General features: G+C 42.7%; 1 protein-coding gene across 9 annotated transcripts in view; it reads left to right on the top strand.

Annotated features, from left to right (window-relative positions):
• LOC117396866 (GTPase-activating protein and VPS9 domain-containing protein 1) overlaps nt 1-21141 on the top strand; it is a 37283-nt gene that overhangs the window by 1607 nt on the left and 14535 nt on the right. For 6 of the 9 annotated variants that reach the window (XM_059005689.1, XM_059005688.1, XM_059005695.1 and 3 more), the window contains exons 2-12: nt 10333-10553; nt 10999-11842; nt 12277-12363; nt 13382-13516; nt 14099-14291; nt 15044-15124; nt 15734-15894; nt 16365-16494; nt 16817-16942; nt 17515-17688; nt 20310-20450. In XM_059005689.1, coding sequence (XP_058861672.1) covers nt 10369-10553; nt 10999-11842; nt 12277-12363; nt 13382-13516; nt 14099-14291; nt 15044-15124; nt 15734-15894; nt 16365-16494; nt 16817-16942; nt 17515-17688; nt 20310-20450 — 2257 coding nt within the window. In that variant the 5' untranslated portion in view covers nt 10333-10368. Of the gene's footprint in view, nt 1-10332; nt 10554-10998; nt 11843-12276; nt 12364-13381; nt 13517-14098; nt 14292-15043; nt 15125-15730; nt 15895-16364; nt 16495-16816; nt 16943-17514; nt 17689-20309; nt 20451-21141 lie in introns of all 9 variants that reach the window. The other 3 variants (XM_059005694.1, XM_059005696.1, XM_059005693.1) reach the window with 2 other exon arrangements.

The following is a 21141-nucleotide window of genomic DNA, read 5'->3' as shown; positions in this document are numbered from 1 at the left end:
TACTCCAGAGTGCGTCTGAAAGTATTTGGTTAGGAGTTAAAAGAAAACCAGTATATATATTGTTCCAACAATCATCTGGAGACAGAGCATTTTGCTGTTGTGCTCCTCGTTTGTGGAACTCTTTTCCGGTTGACTTTAGACAGGTTGACATTGGATTCATTTAAGTCTTTAGTTTGGGGAGGGCTTTATTGGCAGAGTTCAGAAAGGAAGTCATCAATTTTAAAGGAAGTGGGGATTTTTTTAAATTTTTTTTTTTACTTTTGAAAAGAGGACATGCAAAGTTTCTTTGGCTTGCTGTTTATTTTTAGATCCTAAGAACTGACTCTATTATTGGGGTTTAGCATGCATGGTATCAGCTGTGAGGATCACTTCATGTTTAAAGACCATTCTGTATAATCCCTTCAGGTACTGTGAGATTCCAAGTCGCTTCTTTTTCTTAAACCTGTATTATTGAATTGTGGTTTGTCACACTTGTACTTTGCTTGAACAAAAGTTATTGTATTTCTTGCTCTTATTGTATTACTTGTATTGTAACACTTGAAATGTATTTGCTTACGATTGTAAGTCGCCCTGGATAAGGGCGTCTGCTAAGAAATAAAAAATAATAATAATAATAATAATAATAATAATAATAATTAAACCGGTGCGTTTTCAGGCGTAGTTTAGACTTGCAGATTTTGAGCTGACACCACTAGAGTGAGTCAGACTTGAGGCAAGACTCCCTTAATATCCTTGGGGTCAAAGCGGCCCCACCCTAATGTAGATTACCAGCGTTGTGCTGCAGAGGAAGATGTTAATGGAACTGAAGAACACTGAGCTGAGTGCAACCAATTTAGTCAGAAGATTTATTATTCTGATTATCATACAGCAGTGTGTGGTGACCATGGCTATCAACAGCATGGTGAGACCAGGTTCGCTTCCTTTTACAGTAAATCGGATAATACCAGTAAATTAGATAATCAAGTTCCTGAAATTAAAAAATTACATTTTTTAAAAATTCCTTAATACCGTAAAAACGTCAGATTACTCTTCATACATGCTTAGCAGTTTCTGCTCAAAACAGTGTGCGCCAGATAGAATATTATTATTATTTATTATTTATTTCTTAGCAGACTTACAATTGTTACAAGACATCACATTATTATTAATTTATTTTTTTTACATACAATTACCCATTTATACAGTTGGGTTTTTACTGGAGCAATCTAGGTAAAGTACCTTGCTCATGGGTACAGCAGCAGTGTCCCCCCACCTGGGATTGAACCCATGACCCTCCGGTCAAGAGTCCAGAGCCCTAACCACTACCCCAGATAGTACAGATAGATACTACACCAAGTATCAAGACACTATACTGAGATGAACAACAGAGTGCAGTGGATTTGTTTTATATCTCATCGGCGTGCTATCGAAATCTTTTCTGCAGGCAGTCTGTCACTGTTGGAGCAGTGCCTGTGATGATACAGTCAGATCCGTGACGGAAATGTTTGCTTTTCACAGACAGAAGATGATTTGATTTCTGAAAATCAGATTGCAGGCTCTGCTGTCCCTGTCGGTTTACTTGAGCCTGAAGGAAAGCTGTGTAGAGGATACTGGATGAGCGTCCGTGGTATGCAGTTTTTATTCCACGCAGGGGGATGTCCCAGTAAACGAGTAAAGGCGTGTAACATGAATGATCATTCAGGATCATCTCTGGTGCGTTTTTGAATTTGGATTTTCGCTGCTCAGATTCATAACGGGCCTGACTGAGATGCACCCAGAGTGAAAGAAAGTGCCCTTGATACGATAGTAACGTTCTAGCATCATAATGTTATTTTAGGTTTTTTTTTTTTTTTTAAAGCAATAACATGTATATGCAGCCAGCTGATCAGTAACAAGCATGGCGTGCCTCCCAGTGTGAGGCTGCAAACTGATGATAAAATTGTTAGCAGAGCGTTGAGTAAAAAGTGCTGCTGAGTAAAGTATCATCTCAAAACAGCGTGTTAGCAGTATGTGCAACAATATGGCCCATTGTCCAGCACTGCATTTTATAATGCTTTGGCATGACAGGGTTAATTTATGAATTTATTAATCCTCATGCATTGACTAATAGTACATTCAACCTCAGAAATTTCGTCTTAAGACTCTTTCTCTATGCCTTCAATGCATATTGTACATTGAAGATTCGATGTTGCAAAACATTGCCTATTTCCTCCAGATGTTGCATGTCCGAACGAACCCACACTCCAGTATGACATTTCTGTTTCATTTTTGTTTTGCTGGATCTCAAAACGAATGCAGAACAGCGATTGGAGTTCAGTCAGATAAGGAGTGTTTTTTGAGTTTCACAGTGAGGATGGCTTTTACAGTACCGGGACCCGCACGAGAGGAAGGTGGGGGTGGGGGGAGGGTCACTGTATCTGAGACCGCTTCTTATAACTCTCCAGGTCAGCATGTTAAGGAAGGAAGGCAGGCTGTGTGGGATATAAGTGGAACTCAAAACCAGATGTGAGAGAACTGCAACACATTCACTGACGACTACAGTGTTTAACTTGTAGGTATATATTGCACATGGTTTATATATACTGTATTTTTAAAATGCATTTTATGATGGGACATCATGACCATTAAACACGAGACGCTGTGCATCTACAGTATCTTGTCCTTGGTCCTGGAATTCCTCATATCTGTTCAGTAAGTACTGTTTTGGTTTCTTGTGCTTGTGTTTTTTTTATTTTTTTCCCCAGTATGTAAAAGGTTTTTGTGATATCGGGGTTAGCGCATGGGGGGGGTGGCGGATCGGGGATCGGGGTTAGAATGAAAAACTGCAGCTCTCTTGATGAGAATAAAGGAATGCTTTGATCAGGTGATTTTACAATTATTATTATTTATTTTCTTAGCAGACGCCCTTATCCAGGGTGATTTTATAGTTGCTACAAAATATGACGTTGCAAAATGTTACATTACAGATAAGAGCACTTAAATACAATATTCAGTAGTAAATGGGAGCAAATTCAACCAAGAAGAAAAATATAGTAAATAATTATGTTTGAGAGCGATTTCGACTAAGAGCAGTTAAACTTATAGTAAAAATATTTGCTTATAAGAGTGAATTCCGTTAAGAGCAAGTAGGAAGTACAATTATGCACGGATCATGTCTGTCCGTCTGCTTGTCTGTCTGCTGGTCTCTCTGCTGTCTCTGCTTGTCTGTCTGCTTGTCTCACTGCTGTCTGTCTGCTGGTCTCTCTGCTGTCTGTCTGTTGCTCCTCTCTGCTGGTCTCTCTGCTGTCTGTCTGCTAGTCTCTCTGCTGTCTGTTATGCTCTACATGGTGAACACACCAGCTGCCTTGATTTTTCCCCAGTCTTCACCCACATGCTGCCATACACTTCCAGCCTCCTACAAACAGATTGCATTTGGCTTTAATCCGATAAACTTGATTTTCTGCAAATGTTTAACCTTTCAGGTGCTGTGCGATTTATGAGGACCCTCTGTGTGTCTGAGCAGCAGTGAAGCCATTCCTAACTTCTGTATACAATTCACAGATGGGTACTGCTGAATGGAATACGAAAGACCCAGAGAAACACTACTGTGCTTTATTTAATCATTGAAAGTGGCTGTGTGCATTGTGAAGTGCAGATTTCATCAAGGTTATTTCCGTAGCAGTGTTGTTCACCTTGAATCTCGTACCTGTATCTGAATTCATAAAACAGAGTTTGTATACGTCTTCCCCCCCCCCAGTGTCTGGCTTCCAGGTGCCTTTCTCAGCTGAGTGCATGAAAGCAAGACAATGAGGGAGAAAAGTACTGTGTATTTAAACATAAAGCAAAGAAACCAAACTGCTGGTGCTTGGAGTTGGCATAGGTACAGTAGGAGGGAAATTCATGGTTTTCCTGATTTTTTCAGTTTAGTTTTCTGTCGCTTTTGTGCAGCAGCTGCTCACACTGCAACACTTGCTTTTAGTTTTGAACTCAATTAACATTTTTCGTACGTTGAGGTCCTGCGAGTCAAGAACAGGCAGTCAGGAGTCAAAACTGCACAATACAGCGCTCCCTCTATTTCATACAGCGCTCCCTCTATTTCATACAGCGCTCCCTCTATTTCATACAGCGCTCCCTCTATTTCATACAGCGCTCCCTCTATTTCATACAGTGCTCCCTCTATTATAGGAGGCTGTGTGGTCCAGTGGTTAAAGAAAAGCGCTTGTAACCAGGAGGTCCCCGGTTCAAATCCCACCTCAGCCACTGACTCATTGTGTGACCCTGAGCAAGTCACTTAACCTCCTTGTGCTCCGTCTTTCGGGTGAGACGTAGTTGTAAGTGACTCTGCAGCTGATGCATAGTTCACACACCCTAGTCTCTGTAAGTCGCCTTGGATAAAGGCATCTGCTAAATAGACAAATAATAATAATAATATTTCATACAGCGCTCCAGCTATTTCATACAGCGCTCCCTATATTTCAAGATTCCATCATTTGCTAATTTAGTTCATTAACAGTTTGGCCATGTTGACACATGGCATTTTACTATATAAGGGCCCTTCACTAATGTACTGTGTGACGTGTAAGTCGTACAGCGGAGTGAAGAGACAGCACTCACTGTATACTGTTTTACTGTTCGTTTAGTTTATTCACTTGTTCCCGCAGGCAGGGCCAGCACAGGTACATCTCAACAGTGCAGCACGAATACAACGAGAGACCTATGTAGACCAGACTCAATAAAGTAACAGTACAACAATAACAGAATTCCAAACAATTACTATACATCCAGAAATAATCCATTGTTTTTCTCTTATCGACGCACCAACACTGAGGGAGATTTTAACTCTTGAAGTGAGGTAATACACCCTTGTACTACTTTGTCAGCTTGCACGTTTATCTGCATGCAGACTCGCTGCCCACAAGCACTGAGGTTTGACGTAGGCTGTGAAACGGGAACTGCAATCTAAACTTATCTTTCATTGTTCTAGTGAGAGTTTGTAAAACTAATACTGTACATCACTTTCTGGTCTCCATTAATGGTTAGTTTGGTTCCTGTTCAGTATTAGCATACCAAGCGTGGGTTATGATATGTCCAGGGTGTAATGGAGGCGGCTGTGCAGTACATTCTTCAGTTTGGCATACAAAGTTCACTGTTCATCTGTGATGAAACTTTGCTGTGGGCATTTCTTACCGTTCGTGTTTGTAGATCATGTTGGCCTGCATCAATTCTGGATTCCCGAATGGCTAGTGAAGGCTATATCTCGTGAACCACTCGCCCAGCGTGAGAGTGTTGGTCCTGGCTACTTTTTCATTGTGCCGACACCTGGTTTGGCGAAGCTGCGGAAGAATTTGCAAGGTGTCGGGTATCGCAGTCAATATTCTGCTGTTAAATCGGACGACCCTGTTAAATCTCTTCGCCACACACCTGCGCCAGAAGGCTCTGAATTAGTTCCTCTTTGTTAAAAGCTTTTCACATAGTGAAAGAAAACAACACTGTTAACGATCATGGTTGTGTCTGACTTGCGGGACACCCTCTATTGTGGGGAACAGCTTGTCGGAGTTTGATGGAAATTTACATGGCAGTTTTTTTTAACTTTAAATACAGACCCTTTTATGCTGTCTATTGAAGGAAAGAGACTCTGAAACAGTCTTTTCAAAGGCAGGAGCATGCATGCATGCACTGTAACCCATAGCCAAGTGTACCCAGTGCTGCCAGATGTCTTGCTTTTCCGCACCCCAGCCTCCCTGATTCTCTTGTATTTGTGTAGTACGGAATAGGTGAGCTCATGTCTTGTTCGGTCTGGGCTTTTATTTAACATTTCCTCACTCTGAAAGGTTCGTCTGTAGCTGAAGAAAGCGCTGTGCAGCTTTATTATTTTAAGACCGCTTTTGAGGCGGTGTTTGACTGTGAAAGCAACATCACAAGCCAAGGGGTCTGAAACACAGACTCCATCACACAGAGGAATATCCAGAAGTGTGAAATACTGAACTAGCCGTGGCAGAAAATAACTTTCTGTTTTAAAGAACAGATACATTGTCGTTGGGGGGGGGGGGGTGGGAGGGGACGCAGGTACTTTTACTGTACGTCTTGTTCTGAGCTAAAGCCTGAACGTCAACCAAGCAGCGGAGGAGATTGATTTGTACCGCCCGGTTTGTTCATGAGTCAGATCGCCACATCCTTGTTGAGTCAGAGTAAAAGTGCTCTGAGCCGTTAATGCGTTCGGCTGTGTTTCACCCAGCTGCGCTGCACCGCGCTTCACTGAGCTAGCAGAGCCAGGAAACTGACAGACGCTCCTCTCTTCTGCTTTTAAAGTTTCAGTTTTACACTGGGTCAGACTGCTATGCAGTGGGAGTTTTGCTTGCATCCGTGATATTGTGAAGGTTTTTTTTTTTAATCTCTTCGCTACATGTCCGTTCAGCAGTTTTGTGCATCGGGCGATGGTCTACAATATGTACAGTAAGGAAAGTAAAAGCTGTGCCTCAACTGCAATGCTGTGTCGGTCCCCCCCCACCACTGGAAACCTGAACTGAAATGATCTTTAGACATTAACAACAGTGCATTGGCAGTCTTGTATGTGATGATACAGGCAAGCAAAAGCACTTCTGTTAGACTTGTTATAAGATATAACTGTAACTAAGAGAACTGCAATATTTTTTCTTCACAGCGACGATCAGGGGTAGCTCTTTACTGTTCTGGATAGGAAACTTTTTAAAGTAATTTGCACTGGCATCATGCCACCAAAAGGGGAAGTGTGTTACTCCTCAAGAGAAAATAGCCTGTGAGAAATGGACGTCCCGTGAAAATCTGACATGATTTATTTATTTGCTGGAGCAGTGCAGTGACAGATACAAGAGTAGCTTTGTGTCCTTAGAGCTGTCAACAGCCTTGATTAGTGCCGTGGCATGTAAACTTTCCCTCGCTGCTTAGCTATATAGCTCTTCTATACTGGAGCTGCACCTGTTAGGAAAATGTATTGAGAGAGGAATACTGCCCCGGTAGGTGATAATTAGCCCCTCTTCGGACAGACAGTTACTTTTTGATTTCTCCAACACCTCCACACAGACGTTTAGTGATATTTTAAATAGTCGACTGAGGTCACTATGCCTTCGCAGGGAAGTAATCTACAAGCTTGGGGCTTTAGGACCTAAAGGGTTGCAATGCTAGTTTTATGGTTGGACTGCACACTTTGCATTGGCGTTACTGCTGGCATGATTTCAGATATCCTAGGTGTCCTAAGTGAAACGAGGACCAGGGGAGTGGTTGCAATCTCTTACCCCGATGATTAGCCAGTCGCTTGTTTCAATGTGAAGACGGTACATCAGTCACTCTAGAGTCTGGAGGCGCGGAGCTTGATTCTCAAAGAGATTAGTCGCTTCACGTGCACGTCAAGGTCAGGTTCATTTCGATCAAGTCTGGCTGAGTGTACTCTGAATGAGAACTTTTAACAGGATATTCTTTCTAACCCCCTTAAGCCTACAATGGTTATTTTCAAAGCTCGCCAACTCGGAAATCTGCGCCAATGAAACTCTGGAACTAGAAACACATATCGCATTTTAGACTATTTCTTACAACAGCTGAGAGAAACGTAACATAAATGTAAATACAATTATAGCAGATTTGTACTCTGTTATGAGAGTACAAAGTCTAGGGTTATTGCATCAGTGGCAGAAATAAACTGGTACAGAATTAGACCTGCCAGGCTATCAATAGCTCCTCCTTTTTTTTTTTTCTGCATCAGTATATGCACGCACGGTTCAGCTGACATCCTTATTAATCAGTGATCTTTATTTCACAAATAGCTCCCATGCCTTCACTGCCCTAGATATCTCGTTACTGGATTGAGACGGAAATAGATCACATTTTACCAAGTTCCCAATGTTAAATGATATTCCAACACTGTGCTGTGTTTTCATTCTTGCCTGCTGAATAATTACGCTTTGTGAAGATCTGCATCTGAACAGTTTAGGTCTTTGGAAACGTAGAGCGCACGTTTACAGTACAGTGAAGCGGTTCCGGTTAGATTTAGTATTTCCCAGCCTTTTCTATAATGTCATTTTATTTTTTACCTCTCTTAAAAGCCTAATTTGAAGTAAAATGGTTTGAATAATGGCCTCCTAGGAGCGTGGGGCAGTACGTTCTAGCTCTTCTGAAGCTGTGACATTTGTAGTTAAACCTTCCTTAACAATTGCATAACAGTGTCTGAAGTTAGTAGAGACTCGTGAAGGTCAGAGAGCAGTGTATAGTGATACAGGATCTTTGAAAGCTCTGCATTATGTAGAATTTAGTTGGCTGGTTAGACCTGTCTGGTCAGGTTAGTTCCAGGGTGTGAGGTACTGTGAAAGACTGTAGAATAGAAGGATTCAATTAATGATCTAGTTTCTGCCCTAGTTTAAAAAGGCGTTTTTTGGCAGCGAAACGCGATCAGCGATGCTACTGACTAAATCTCTTAGTAACAGAAGTGATAGCACTGTGCAATACTACCAACACCTGCCAGAAAAGCACATTTGAAACCAGCCACCGGGCAGGCTTCCCACAAAGTGTGATTGTTCGTCACAAATGGGATCAGGTGGCATATTCGGCTTCGGTCTCGGGCTTTCACCTGCTTGTATAGTTCCACTCACAAGTCACTGGAGTTTTTTTCCTATTGGAAGAAGGCATGTCAGTACCGGACCATTCCATTAGAATGCCAAGCCTGAGAATTGTGCCGATGAGTCTTATCAGTACACAAAACGTAATGCAGTGTAACATAATCTGCATCACTGCGTGTCTAAATTACTTGCCTGTAACATTTGGGATTTCTCGCTCCTCAGAAAAAAAAAAAAATTGTAAATAGGATTTACAGTTGATGTAATCAGTCTTTGCAGAGATGACTTGACTGGACCCAGCCCAGCCAGGGGATGAAGTACATTTGAGGCTCCCCAGGCATAGCAGTTTGATCCATTCCAGGCTTTATTATGAGCTTTAGACACTTCTACGATGAAGCAAAAACTGAAATGGCTCAAAATGCCATTCAGTGTGATCCTTGTAGTGTATATATTTCCCATATTAATTTAGGTGATCGTCCATTGATATATACACACAAACAAAACAAATATGCATGCATAAACTGAAAGGCATCATTCTGTTGGCAGTCAAAGCAGCTGTTTGAACTGTGAGGAGAACCAGAAACCAGCGCAGTGTCAAACGTGTGCATTAAGTAATTATACTCTGCATCGTATAATTTTCTTTCCTCGTTCCTGACTCCTGCAGAGAGCTGCAGTCTTTCTTCTGTCGTCTGCTTTTCAAAGCAAACACTGTTTCCCTCCTCTGTCAGCTACAAAGACCCCCTTGTGTGCAGTGGCTGTTTCAGAAATCATTTAACTAAGGCTGCATTCTATTCTGATCGTACACTGCATTAGTAACAGGGGACAGCACCTGCCTGAGTTTACTCACTTTTTGATTAGAAAGACAAACATCCAGTTTCATATAGGTATGTTTTCAGAAAGTATGTTTTCTTGTTGTGTTGTCTCCGCTTAAGAACATTTAACCATTTGCCCAACCAGAGTGGTTAAAGAAAGGGGCTGCTACCAGGAGGTTACCGCTTCAATCCTAGCCACTGCCTCACTGTATGTGACCCTGAGCAAATCAATTAACCACCTTGTGCTCCGTTCTTCGGATGAGACGTAAAACTGTTGCAAGTGACTCTGCAGCAGCAGTTGTTCTTGATGCATACTGTAGTTCTCTCTAAGTCACTTTGGATAAAAGCGTCTGCTAAATGACTGATTTAATAATAATAATCTGTTAAATTGGAGTTGCTTTTTGTTTTTGTAGTATGGTGCTGCAGTGTCATTCTCTCACCACAAGAGGGCAGCTTTAATTTATAGAATTTAGCATTGGCTGAACAATTCCATTTAAGTTTCTTGCTGGTGAAATAGAGAGTCAATGTCAGAACTACTAAACCATAACACACAGGGCTACAGTACTACTAGTTTTATGACAGCCATAGGGACTGAATAAGAGAGCTGGTACTTTTATAGTTAAAGGGACTGATCATCTGAATGAATGGCCACAAGGAGTTGTCTTCTGTAGGCTCTTAAAATCAGCATATTTGTTTTTGTTAATTAATTTGTGAACGTTACGGCCACAATTTCTAAAAGTTACTTGCTGACTGGTGTCTTGCATTCGTCATTGCTTTTAGAATATAAAATTGTGGTTTTGTTTTTGGTTTACTCTTAACAGTTCCAGTACTGTGTGTTTTTTTGCTTTTTAAAGGAGGTGTATTGTAACAGCAGTAAACCTGGCATGGGGTGCTGTTGTATGCCCTGTGCTAATTGTAACACTCCCTTGAGCATTCCTCCACCATGGTGTTAATTGCCTCCTCTCTGGCTCCTGCTGTAGCTGGTGTCTTTGCCCTCTCCTGCTTGGCTGGTGAAGATGGTGAAGCCAGATATCCACACTCTGGCCCATCACCTCAAACAGGAACGGCTCTACGTGAACTCGGAGAAGCAGCTTCTTCAGCGGCTCAACGCAGAGGTGCTGAAAACAGCGGAGAAGCTGTACAGCTCGGCATGGATCACCAAGCAGCAGAGGATCAACCTGGACAGACTGATTCTGACAAGGTGGGCTGAGCCGAGCAGCTGCCAGCGACACGTTACTGGCAACCTCAACGTCATGTGTTCTAAGTGACACCCGGCACACAACATGTTAACTCTGCTTCACTCTGCAGTCCTTTTGTCCAAACTGTGTGAAGTGACATCTCTTAAGACACCCTACACACAACTTATATTTAAAGGAAACAAACTTCATAGATTTGTTTGAGTTTTTTAGAGCATATTTTGCATTGAAGACCTAAGTGGTTAGCATGGGGACAAGGGGAATATGACTTGGTTAATAAAAATGAAACGCTTTTGTGCATTTGAATAGGAAAAAAAAAAAAAAAAAAGTAATCTTACCCTCTGTAGTTTTAGCATTTGGAATGTAAAAAAACGTTCGTCATTTGATCACATGGCCCCCGGACATTCGGCGTGCCATATTAATCTTGTCGCTGCTTCTCTTTCCTCACAGCGCTGAGGCCTCACCGGCAGAGTGCTGTCATCATGCCAAAATCCTGGAGGACACGCAGTTCGTGGACGGCTACAAGACGCTGGGCTTCCAGGAGACCATCTACGGGGAGTTCCTAAACTATCTGAGGGAGAACCCCAGACTGGTGGCCTCTTGTCTGGTGGCGGGTGAGAAGCTGAACCAGGAGCATGAGCAGGGGGTCATTCACACCGTCTTCATCTCGCTGTACGGGAACTGCATCATGCAGGAGGACGAGAGCTACCTGCTGCAGCTGCTGCGCTACCTCATCGAGTTCGAGCTCAAGGAGAGCGACAACCCCCGGAGGCTGCTGCGCCGGGAGACCTGCGCCTTCAGCATCCTCTTCAAGCTCTTCTCCGAGGGCCTGTACTCGGCCAAGCTCTTCCTGACCGCCACGCTCCACGAGCCCATTATGCAGCTCCTGGTGGAGGACGAGGACCACCTGGAGACCGACCCCAGCAAGGTGACGGAGCGCTTCACCCCGGCCCAGCAGGAGAAGCTGTTCGGAGAGAAGGGCTCCGATGGATACAGGCGCAAGGTCCAGGAGATGGTGGAGTCCAATGAGGCCAAGCTGGTGGCCCTGGTCAACAAGTTCATCGGCTACCTGAAGCAGAACACCTACTGCTTCCCCCACAGCCTGCGGTGGATCATCACGCAGATGTACAAGACCCTGTCGTGCGTGGAGAGGCTGGAGGTGGGGGAGGTGCGGGCCATGTGCACAGATCTCCTCCTGGCCTGCTTCATCTGCCCAGCCATCGTCAACCCCGAGCAGTACGGAATCATCTCGGACGCCCCCATCAACGAAGTGGCTAGGTTTAACCTCATGCAGGTAAGGAGTCTTAATATACCAGAGTGAGGTAGTGTGGCCAAATGAGTGAGTGCAGGGCTTGGTTGAAGGGCAGTGTTGAGGACACCATGTTGCCCAATACTAGTTGTTGGTGGTGATAAGTAAAGCAGTTTTTCCCTCCTCTTGGATACTATCCTTAGAGTCCTACCCCCAAACGTAAAACATTCCAGTATAAATACATTATTTTAAAGGTGAACAGTAACTTCATTTTTATATTATTCTTTGAGTGTATTGTGCCCTTGCTCAGCCTGTGGATGCTGACTTGTAATCACGCTGCAGCACATACTGCAACAGTAGGCTAGCTATTACATTTCTAGTTTGACTGTACTGTGGTTGTTTGGGAGAATTGACAAACTAATACAGAGAATTAGGCTGCAGTAACATTTATTTTTATTTTCTTTCTGCAACAATTGTAGGTTGGTCGACTGTTGCAGCAGTTAGCCATGGCAGGCACTGGTGAGGGAGATCCTCGAGGGAAGAGCAGCCTGTCAAAGTTCGACAAAGTAAGTTGAATCAGATTCCCGTGGCAGGTGTCCCATGCACACCATGAGACCAGGTGGGCGAGCTGGGTGCTGCAGCTGTGTAATACCCCTGGATATAGAACAGGGAGGACAACAGTGTAAAAACAGAAAATCACTGCGGCAATGTAATCGTTATTTAGGGAGACACTTAATTTAAAACAGCTTGTTCTGATGAATCAGCTCAGTGGGTTCAGGATATTAATATATATATATATCTATAAAACACAAAAAGGAGAGTTTCCCATCTGTTTAAATGATTTAATTAGGGTTTTCAAATTAAATGTCACTGCTTGCTGTATTAGAATATTACCTCAATTAAAATCTTGTAAGAATATTTTAATTTAAAAAGGGGGTGCGGGGCGGGGGGGGATGCAGTTTTAATTATTGCAGAACAATGCAATTTACAGGTTTTTTTATCCAGATTGCTTTTGCACTCTTGAGTCCAACTTCCCAGTCATTCCGCAGTTTATTTCCAGTTAATGTGTTTTCATCTCATGCCATCTTGCTGGTCGCTATGTAATTGCTTATAATGATATGGGAGGGAGGGAGGCGGAAACGGAGGCTGAGGCTGAGGCTGGTCTCGGTTAGATTTCTGTAATAAGTTTCTGCTTTAACCCCTTAAGGCACACAAGGAATCAAGCGGTTGTTCAAACGGTTTCTTCTTAAAATACGTTTTGAGAGCGGCTCAGGTATCACAAGAAGGAAACTCACCGTTTTTGGCTGACCAGATCCAACCCTGTCATTACATTTTCAACCCTGTTTTCATGCACCTCATTGCAAAAATAAGAACATTAACATAATTTTTATTTGTGTCCCATGTACCCTTTTTAGAAAAAGTAAGAGGCTTTTACTATTGTAAATTAATCGTCTATAGATTTAAAGGGAAAGAGCTTGGGTGGTTGAAGATTTCAAACAAGCGCCGGACATATGAGTGGTCTCTGGGAGCTGTAGCCCTGCCAGGGGTTCATTGCTTCCTTTTGTGTTTTCCTTTCTTCTGCAGGTCTGTGTTGCTGCTTTTCTGGACGTTGTGATTGGTGGGCGTGCGGTGGAGACCCCTCCCATGTCCTCACTTAACCTCTTGGAGGGTCTGAGTAGGACTGTGATGTACATGACGCAGAGTCAGCTGATAGCACTGGTAAACAGCATTCTAATGCTTCCCCTTCTCTCACAAGTTTTTTTTTTTAAATGACATCAAGACATTTTAAAACCGGTTTGTGTGAACTCCATGGAGTTCGAGGAGTTGCCCTTCCATAAAACAAACAAACTTATGTGCATTATAAACTAGATACTAGATAGGAAACTTAACATGGTGCACACGGTGACCGAAGGGGATGTAGCCACGCGCAATCCTCAACGGAGACCCGTTTTAGGACAGTGGTATCTGTTGGAAAGTTTGAATTTGTTTTGAAAGGTAAAGATTGATCTAGCATTTAGGAAAAACAATCGGGGGAAGGGATCTCCATCAGAATTCTTATTTTGTGCAGGCCTGTATAAGCAGAAGAGAGTTCATTGTATGAACAATGGGATGATGCTGATGTAATCCTAGCTGCTCACTCAACCCCCACCCCCCCTTTATAATTCCTTAACTTCCTCTCGGGACTCCTGTAAGAACAGGTGCAGTAAAGTGATCTGTAATGTGTCCAGAGCCAAGCGCTGCTGCACTGAGCTGTTCCTGTTGATTGCTTCCCATTTAACTTGCTTCCCCCCCCACGCCCAGGTGGACTTTGTGAGGAACGTCATGTCAGGAGACCAGCTGCGCGATGAAGACAGGATGGCTCTGGAGACCTTGCTGGCCAGCGTACCGCAGTCCAGGCCAGGCAAGAGCAACAGTCTTGAACTGACGCCCGCCAACACACCCCAGCTCTCTCCCGCCACCACTCCTGCCAACAAGAAAAACAGAATGCCAATAGGTATCTCATGAAACCGCTCTCTTGAATCCCAGCGCTCTGCATCCCGCTCGTTGATTGGAGGCGTTTCTCTTGATAGGCAGTAGCTTACAAATGTTCAGTGCAAAGTAAGTTATCACCGATAGTAGTTTGGCTGCAGTAGCACCCAAGGTGCTAGAAACTAGCATTATAAATATCATAGAAATATATATATATATAAATAAAACAGTTTTGGTAGCAGTATAGGACTACAGTGGGTAGTGGGTAGCCATAGTTACAAGACTCTGCTATTTGTGTTCCACCTTATAACGAGTATAACAGGGCTACTGTAATGGCATTATGGAGCAAATGGGAGCCACGAGGCGTGTTAGAACGGGTGAGCACTGTGTGTGTGTGTGTGTGTGTGTGTCGATAGATAGATAGATAGATAGATAGATAGATAGATAGAAATAGTTGATGTTTTCATTTGCAAGAAGCCTAGTTAAAGTATCCAGAAGCATGTTTGCTGTTTACTTTACAAACAGTACAGTAATTAGAATAGGAAATTAGGATCCAGTGTGTATTTACCGTCGTCAGGATTATCAAACACTTAGTTTGAGAATAAGTGAGAAACTGCAAAAAAAAAAAAAAAAAGAAGAATGTGACGTGAAGAGAATCAGGCAGGGCGGGTGCCTTTTTCACTGTACAGTACCTGACCATAGTATACCCTAACAGTGTATTGGTTGATCCACGAGTAAGATTTTGTTCTTGTTTTGTCCACTGCTGTCGGTGTTCAGGACAGCAGTTAGCAGCCATTACCTCCTGGGATTCCTCCGCCAACACCCTGACTGCACACATACCTTTAGTAACCCCGTTTGGTGGGTATTGCAGAGCTCTTCCACGTACAGCAGTAACTGCACGCAGCTCGGTTCACATGCATGCATGCACTCGCAGCTGGCTTTGGTCGAGACACCATCACACCATCCATTAAAAAAATGGATATTGTATGTTTCACATTGCTTGTTTATTCCTTACTGCAAAAGTAATTTCAGTCATTTTGTTGACGGTTAGCGCTGTTTACGTAAAAGTAAAACAGTAAGACCTGCCGTCATAAACAAGGTAATAAAAGCGCTGCAGATCCACAGCCATTTGAAGATACATGTCAAGCTTGCTGTGTTTACCGTTTGTATCGCGCATGTGTAGCTGTTGTGTCATTTTTAGTTTAATACACTAGATGTCATCTTAGTGTTTATCCAGTAGCGAGTGTCCAGTCTGTGTACACAAGTAGTCATGTACACATTACTGTTCTAGTAATAAATAATAAAAGTAACGCCACTCGATAGAGTTTTTATGATTGCTCGCAATGATTTCTAATACATGTTTAAATGTTTAGCAAACCAAATGGAAATGGTGCTCCCCCGCTGAGCTGCACTGCCCCCCGGTGGTGTGAGCAGTGTTGACCTTGCTTTGCTGTGTCTCCCCAGCAGCCTCGCGCGGTCGGAGCCGGTCCAACAACGCCCTGGACCAGTCGAGTGACCAGGAGGCAGGCTCCCAGGAGTCTGTGCAGGAGGTCCTTCCTGAGGAGGTGCTGGTGATCTCGCTCGGCAACGCCCCACAGATGACTCCCGGGATGATGTCCGAAAACGAGGTAAGTGGGCAACAGACGATCTCGCAGAGAGAGGCGTTCCAGGTTTCTTTACTGGGAGCCTTTCTGCATGTTGTATCGTGAAAGTGCTGCACTGGCGTGAAGACTGAAGATTAGGTAATGTACAGTAAGGGCTAGAGAAGACCTCTGTAGGGTGCAAAGTGCAGAACGTATTCCATAGCGGTTTGAGTTATTTTAAAACTTCACACGTGGCTTGCAGCACACATTAATTTTTTTGGGGGGGTTCATATATACTGGTAATAGGGTTAATCTGACTCGGTCTTAGTTACAATCAGAAACTGGTAAACCACATGAAAGTGATATTCATAATGGTAGACAGGGACTTAGCATGGTAAGTGTGTGTGTATATGTAATATATCAGACACCAGTGTAAATGGAGTGTAGCAAGCTTGTTCCCTCTATAAAGGAGTTCCTAATTCCAGGCTTCATTGCACTGCCTTTCCCCTGCCTAGGTGCTGAACATGCAAATGGCTGATGGAGGTCAGGGGGAGGTCCCAGTAGATGATGCCAAGCTGCATGGCAAACCTGACAAGACCCTGCGCTTCTCACTGTGTAGCGACAACCTGGAAGGAATTTCAGAAGGTGGGTATTCCGAAGACAGCCTGCAGATGGCGACATTTTCCACTGAGAAACTGTCGGGGGAGCCTTTTTATAAAACGACAGCTACAGAATAAAAGCTATAAACAACTATGCCGGTATGTTCTTTTAAAATGATAAAACTGATAAGGTGTTTTTTTTTTTCTTTTTTTAATATTTATATAAGCAATAAAAACAATTTTGTTGCCTGTGTCGCTACCACTACAACGAATCTGGTGGGTAAAGAAATTGCTTTGGGTTAACAAGGGGGTGACTGTCCTGTCTCTGGTCAGCCTGCTGGTCAGTAATCGGGGGTGAACTTTTACAGGTCCCTCCAATCGCTCCAACTCTGTGTCCTCCTTGGATCTGGAAGGAGAGTCGGTGTCTGAGCTGGGGGCTGGGCCTTCAGGGAGCAACGGGGTGGAGGCCTTGCAGCTACTGGAACATGAGCAAGGTGAGTAAGGGAGGAGATGACTGGGCCGGGGTAGAGGCTGTGTGACATGCGTTCGCAGGCAAGCGTGTTTCTATTCATTCCTACCATATAGAAATGTGCACCAAAAACACAGCATGCAGAAATCTGAAATCATTTCTACCCTGTGTATTTCTCCTTTGTTGTTTATAATTCGATGGTGTTGCCAGGTTTTTATTTTAGTCCTGTACTTTAATACAGTAATATAGTTTTATCTGTAATATTTAAAGAACGTTTGACTCTCGGTTTGAATTTTGAAAGCGTGTTAGTAAGGGAGGCGCCCATGTTCGTCCCAGAATGAGAGAATGAAACCTTTCGACAGTTCGATGGTGATGGTAAAAACACGCAGAGGTTATTCTGAGGCTAAACAAGAAGTCCAGTCCATTTCACTTTTTTCCAGTGAAGTTTGAGATAAATGATGCAGTTGATACAAATGTCAATAAAATATGTCTATAGCACGAAGTATCTTAACAGTGACTAGTGCGTATCGCTTTAAAAGTGTCACGTTGAGCCACACTGATGTTTCCACCCTCCAACATTGCAACGTTCATGTTTAGCCACGACGCAGGATAACCTCGATGACAAGCTGCGGAAGTTTGAAATCCGGGACATGATGGGACTGACGGATGACCGGGACATTTCGGAAACCGTCAGCGAAACCTGGAGCACCGACGTCCTGGGCAGCGACTTCGATCCGAACGTCGACGAGGACAGGCTGCAGGAAATCGCTGGTGAGGAAACAAGCAGTACACCTTTAATGCCATTAAACCATGAGCCTCTTTTAACTGCAAGGAACATGTGCTGGCAACTTCTGCGCCGTATTGTTAAAACATCTAGCTGTTTATACATGCTATCAACAGTCATCTTATTAAACATAAAAACTAAACTGCTAGAGCTAAAATATAAATCTGTGTTTATCGTGTGTTTTTTGTTTTCTGCTCCAGCTGCCCTTGAAATGTTTTGTGTGCAAAGTTCAGATGCTAGATTGCCATCTGGTGGTGGTTTTTTATCATTGCAGCATAGCCTGTTTAAAACCCCATCCAATCCTGAGCAACACCTATTATAGTTTACTGTTTGAAACTGTATCTACAATGCTTAATATTTTAATAATTCTAAACCTGATTTTTCACAGACCTCATTTCACTGTATTCTTCATTTATATGTAGTTATGTTATAAAGGGTGGAGGGGACCCCAGGTTGATTTGACACAGAATTAAAGAGTGGCAGTATTAAGATCTGCTTAGACCATTAAAATAAACCCCGTTATCAATAAACACAGAGGCATCACTATCATTTTGTCAATTGGGCAAGTGAATACAGAAAAAAACAACAACTAACAAACAAAATAATGTGTTCAAAACCAACTGAAAGCCAAAACGCTTCAATCAGAAAACAGCACTGGAGATGTCTGAGATTATTGATTAACGGGTCAGATAGTCTGATGAAAACGATTTAGCAGCCCAACGCATCTAATTTCATGATGGAGAACTTGATGCGGGCGCTTTCGATTCTTATTAAGATTAAAGCCGCGGGTGATAAGTTGGCGCTCGTTTTTATTGCTCATTTATGTCCAAAAATGTAATATTCTCGCCAAAATAATAATAAACAATGTAAAATGTTAGTCTTGTTTTAGCGCCACCTTTTCCTTTTCTCCCCCCTCGTTATATTAAACCCTGACATTCACTTTGGTCCCCGCAGTGCAATTGACCTTGCTTCTCTCTCATTTGCATCCGACATTTTTCATTCTTTGGAATATGGCGTTTGGGGACTTTTACATCATTAAGTGAATTTACAGCGATTTTCCTTATGTGTTTTCTCGGAGGGATTCGGTTATGAGATGCACATTAAATCTCCATTAATACCTCATTATCCCACTGATAAGATTACCATGATAATGAGGCAGAAATTCTAATTGTTTCACTTCTCGTTGTGCCTTTCATTTAATCATATACCTGAAAGACAGTGCTGCGTGTCTGTATCTTGAAGAATGTGAAGAGCGACAGCAGTCTTGAATCTTTACAGAAATAAGCTGTGCCTTATAGCAGCTTTTAAAAAATGTTTTAATTAGTTTCCTTTGTGTCCAAAAACAGAGTGAATTGCAAGGCATTGGAGGCCTGTAGGTTAAAACACCGAGTGCATTAAGAAATGTTGATTTTATATAATAAAATTGAATCGTGTTGCTGCTTATATAGAGGCAGAGTTATTTTCATTAGTCTTACCAATTGACAGGTCGTCTTTGTAAGAAAATATATTAAGATTGAAATATGTTTTTTTACCTTGTCTACTCTGTTCTTAAGTCCAAATCGATTATTGGTACACTGCTACCTCTCTGTAATGCTGCAGTCGGTGAAATTTCTAGTTTTGCACTTGGAGCGGGCCAAAAAACACGCAGGGCTTTTTTTGTTTTGATAACCAAATCAATGCACTTATCATATCATATATAATCCTCAACAACAAACATGCTTGTTCAGTAAAACTGCTTCTAGTGTACAGAGGTGAAGGTTGAACGAGGCGCACCGTCGCATTCGTGTTGGTAATTGGCGTGCAGTTTACTTCAGTAATGTATCCATGTCATTACTGAACAAGCTGTTTAAAGATGCCGAAAACGATTCAAATCACCCCTAAAGTTTGGGTCAGTGAGTTTGGAAATAGCCGTCCAGATGACAAAGACTAACTCGAGATAAACTAGTATGAATACTATTTTTTTGTTTTGTATTATTCCTACACAGAAGCATTTGTAATGTTTACAGTAAAATGGTAAGTCTGTTTTTATATTGATTTTCATGGCACTGGTGAGCTTGTAACTTCCTTATACTTTGAAAGTGTACCAATAAGTACTTTCTGTGTTAACTGTGTATCTTGTAATGTGACATGGCAGGGACTCCATTTTAGCCTTTTATTTTAATTGCGGAATAACGCAGATTTTCTTTTTTGTTTGTTTTTATTGTGGGAAACTAGGCTCTCTGCTTATAACAAGGTGGAACTGTAGTCATATTTAAAACTGTTGTTTTATGTCCTGCCTGTCCAGGCTTGATGATGACTGGTAGGAATACAGTTTGATTATTGTATGTTTGCAGTCGTGGTGTAATAATGCCTGCTCAGTGAGAAGATAAATAGCAACAACATTTAAAAAAAAAAAAAATAATAATAATGTTCTGTAATGCAAGCATGCTGATCAGGGGAAAACACTTACAGTTTGAAGTACCGTACAGGTATATTTTCCTGCATTGTTGTTGAGAGTACAGTCTCTCTCTCTCGCTCTCTCTCTCTCGCTCTCTCTGTTCGTTGCTATGACATGTGGTCCAATAACGAGCTGTGTGGGTAATGGCTTCTCTTCCTGTGGTGTGTGCAGGTGCAGCTGCAGAGAGCATGCTGGGCAGCCTGCTGTGTCTTCCAGGCTCCGGCTCAGTGCTGCTAGACCCCTTCACCGGATCCACCATCTCCGAGACGACCAGCGAGGCCTGGAGCGTGGAGGTGCTGCCCAGCGACTCCGGTACGTACAGAGGCACAGGCCCAATGCTAACCAGCACCGCGGTTAGGCGCGGCACAGCCTAAAGCTGCCTGCTTTTCACGTTGTTGGATCCAAAAACATTGTACCACATTTATCAAGATCCAAAAACTAAAGGTATAGTGTTACAAATCTAATAAAGTAAGTTTTTGATTGGGTGCGTTTTCCCTTCATGAAAGAATTTAGGTATGAAAGACGTTTTGAGAATGTGTTGTCAGTCCTCTGTCTTAATAAAGCTAATGCCCCACTCCCAGCCATAGGAAAGTTTTCTCTCTATGTACAGTAGATGCTTTATCATTACATATTCTGTCCCCAAGGGCAGTTTTAATGCGAAGGGCAGAGATTGCCTTTTTTTTTTTTTTTAAATAACGTTCCTGGTTCCCTGACTAAGCGGCGCGAAAACGAGACACAAAAGAGCAATTTAAGAACACATGATTACAAATGAGCATGCAAATGAATGCTCTGCTCACTAATGAGGTGATATATGCAAACCATTGCTTGATTTGTTTGTCTTTAAGCAGTGGTAATGGATCATCGTGGCTATAGCACTACAGTCGTCTACCAGTCGTCTAGGGCAGGGCAGTGTGATTTTGGTCGAAGTTTATCCGCTCCTAAACCTCTCACACCTGGTTTCCATGACGTTACCTGCTCCTGTACTCTACACCTGCACAGCACA

Source organism: Acipenser ruthenus, chromosome 31 (genome assembly GCF_902713425.1).
Source record: "Acipenser ruthenus chromosome 31, fAciRut3.2 maternal haplotype, whole genome shotgun sequence".
In the NCBI taxonomy this organism is placed as follows: domain Eukaryota; kingdom Metazoa; phylum Chordata; class Actinopteri; order Acipenseriformes; family Acipenseridae; genus Acipenser; species Acipenser ruthenus.
This window is presented reverse-complemented; position numbering and strand designations above follow the sequence as displayed.